At 38.3% G+C, this 2,604-nt stretch overlaps 1 protein-coding gene across 4 annotated transcripts in view; it reads left to right on the top strand.

Annotated features, from left to right (window-relative positions):
- The window catches only part of LOC101573127 (protein argonaute-3), a 156,479-nt gene that overhangs the window by 107,060 nt on the left and 46,815 nt on the right, over positions 1-2,604 (top strand). For all 4 annotated transcript variants that reach the window (XM_023701038.1, XM_023701037.1, XM_023701036.1 and 1 more), the window contains 2 exons: positions 1,424-1,618; positions 2,211-2,345. In XM_023701038.1, the coding sequence (XP_023556806.1) occupies positions 1,424-1,618; positions 2,211-2,345 (330 nt within the window). The remainder of the gene's footprint in view (positions 1-1,423; positions 1,619-2,210; positions 2,346-2,604) is intronic.

The raw sequence follows: 2,604 nt of genomic DNA on the forward strand, positions 1-2,604 counted from the left end.
GGTGGTGGTGGTGGTGGTGGTGGTGGTGTTTTTACAATACCAGAAATAAAACTCGGGACCTTAAGCTTGCCAAGCAGGCGCTTATGCCATTGAGCTATCTCTCCAGCCCCTAGAAGTCCTATAAATAGAATCTATCAATTGATTCTTTGTTCAATGGCTTCTGTTCCCAAGAAATTAAAGAGACTGGTATGAAAAATAAATGTATTAAATGCCATAGAGTACAATAGGTACTAATATTATAACAAGATAATTTAAAATTTAGATTGTGAAAATCTGTGATGTTTTAGAAGTGGTGAAACATTCAGGAAATTGTGATGCATGTAGAAGATTGTAAGAATAGTAAGTTTGTGAATTTATTTTTCAGTGGTAAGATAGCATTCAAGGAAATAAAATGTTTGAAGTTCTATTTTGAAGCATAACTTTGATATAGATTGCCATGGGAGAAAAATAATACTATAAAGGCAGAGTGACCAGCTGAGGCTGTGACCAGAATAATGTTAAAAGTTCATGCTTTGGGCCAGCCAGATACCTCAGCGGACTAAAGTGCCTTCTTAGGCAGAGTGCAGTGGCCTGGATTTGATCCCCAGGGTGCTGTGCCGGCCCTGCCCCTGAGACAGCAACTGAGACTGGACGTGGTGGTGCACACCTGTAATCCCAGCTCTTGGGAAGCTGAAAACAGGAGGATCACTACGAATCCAATCTGTGTAGTGAGACCCTGTAGACCCTGTCTGAAATATAGGAAGAAAAAAAAAGTTCATGCTTTGAGTTCTTCGTGTCAAATATGAAATAAACAAGACATAGAAAACTACACTAGCCAGTCTGAAAACCAAGATTAGCTTCTCTGAAGGCCAGCTAAAGAATACAACTACCAGATAGTAACACTGATTGTAAGAGTCAGGATGTCTGGATTAGGCCTTAAAGTGAAAATCCTGATTTGATTTCTTTAAGTATGGGCTCTGGGAAAGGTTCCTAAAGTGGAACTATTAAATCAGTAGTTTGAATCAGCACCTTTGTAGGTTTCCTTTCTTTAATTCTTTTTATGCACATCTTTTTGGCTCCTCTCCCCCAACTAATCTTTAGGTTTGCCAATAAAAATTAAGACTTAGTTGTTAAATGTAACATGCAGCCTCCTTATAAGAACATAGGTTTGGGTGCTGTACTAGGTCATTTATTTTTTTCTTCACTTGGGACTATCTAATTTTGATTATTCTCAAAGTAAGCAATGATAGGGGCTAGGAAGATGGCTCGGTGGAATAAGTGCTTCTCTGGTGAGCACAAGGGCCTGAGTTCAATCCCTGGTTCTGCAAAAAAAATAAATAAAGTTTTTTTAAAAACGTAAGCAATGATAAATAAGGTTATAATAAAATATAAATGTAAATGAAATCCATATAGTTGTGATTAATTTTTATTTTCTCTAACCTAGGTTGTAGGTAGTATGGATGCCCACCCAAGCAGATACTGTGCCACAGTCAGAGTTCAGAGACCTCGACAGGAGATCATACAAGATTTGGCCTCCATGGTCCGGGAACTTCTCATTCAATTTTATAAGTCAACTCGGTTCAAACCTACTCGTATCATCTTTTATCGGGATGGTGTTTCAGAGGGACAGTTTAGACAGGTCAGTTGCCTGAAATCTCCTCAGATAATGGCTAAATCAGAAACTTTGTTTATGATATATCTCATTGCAAGTTGAAAGCCTTGAGAATTCCTAAAGTCAAATTTACTTTTGGCCAGAGTAGTAGTATGTATGTGTAATGCAACCCTGGGAGGAAGAAGCGGGAAGATTGCAGGTGTACACCCAACCTGGGCAAACTAGCAAAACACTGTTTCAAAATAAAAGACAAAAAGAGCTGGGAGTCGAGAGTAGTGGTGCACACCTGTTATCCCAGCACTTAGGAGTTGAGGCAAGAGGATCATCGTGAGTTGGAGGCCTTCCTGGGCTACATAGGGAGACTCTCAAAAAAACAAAACAAAAGGGGCCTGGGATATAGCTCCATGTGAAATCCCTGGGTTCTATCACCAGTGCCACAAAAAAAGAAAAAAAAAAAAAAATTCACTATGACAATGTCTCTGCTAATTGTTTAAATGGAATAAATAAGTATATTTAGCTATAAAGTAATGAGATTTAGAAATCCTAAATCATTATTTTATATAATTATGTAAAAGAGAACAGCTCACTAAATTAAATCTTTCCATTGCACCTTCTCTAGGTATTATATTATGAACTACTTGCAATTCGAGAAGCCTGCATCAGTTTGGAGAAAGACTATCAACCTGGAATAACCTACATTGTGGTTCAGAAGAGACATCATACTCGATTATTTTGTGCTGATAGGACTGAAAGGGTAACCTTGTATCTGTTATACTGCTATTCTAAGTTTATCCAACATAGTTCATAAAGCACATAGCAAGGGCCTTCTGCCAATAAAGGGTTTCCAAAATACAGTAATGGATTACAGTAAGTACATTATGAATATAGAAGTATCAGAATAGACCAGGCATGGTGGTACACATCTATAATCCTAGCATTTGGAAGGCTGGGGCAGAGGTCACTACAGGTTCAAGGCTGGGTTGGGCTATATAATGTGTTCAATACCAGCCTGG

Source organism: Octodon degus, unplaced genomic scaffold, assembly GCF_000260255.1.
Source record: "Octodon degus isolate 3935 unplaced genomic scaffold, OctDeg1.0 scaffold00130, whole genome shotgun sequence".
Taxonomy (NCBI): Eukaryota; Metazoa; Chordata; class Mammalia; order Rodentia; family Octodontidae; genus Octodon; species Octodon degus.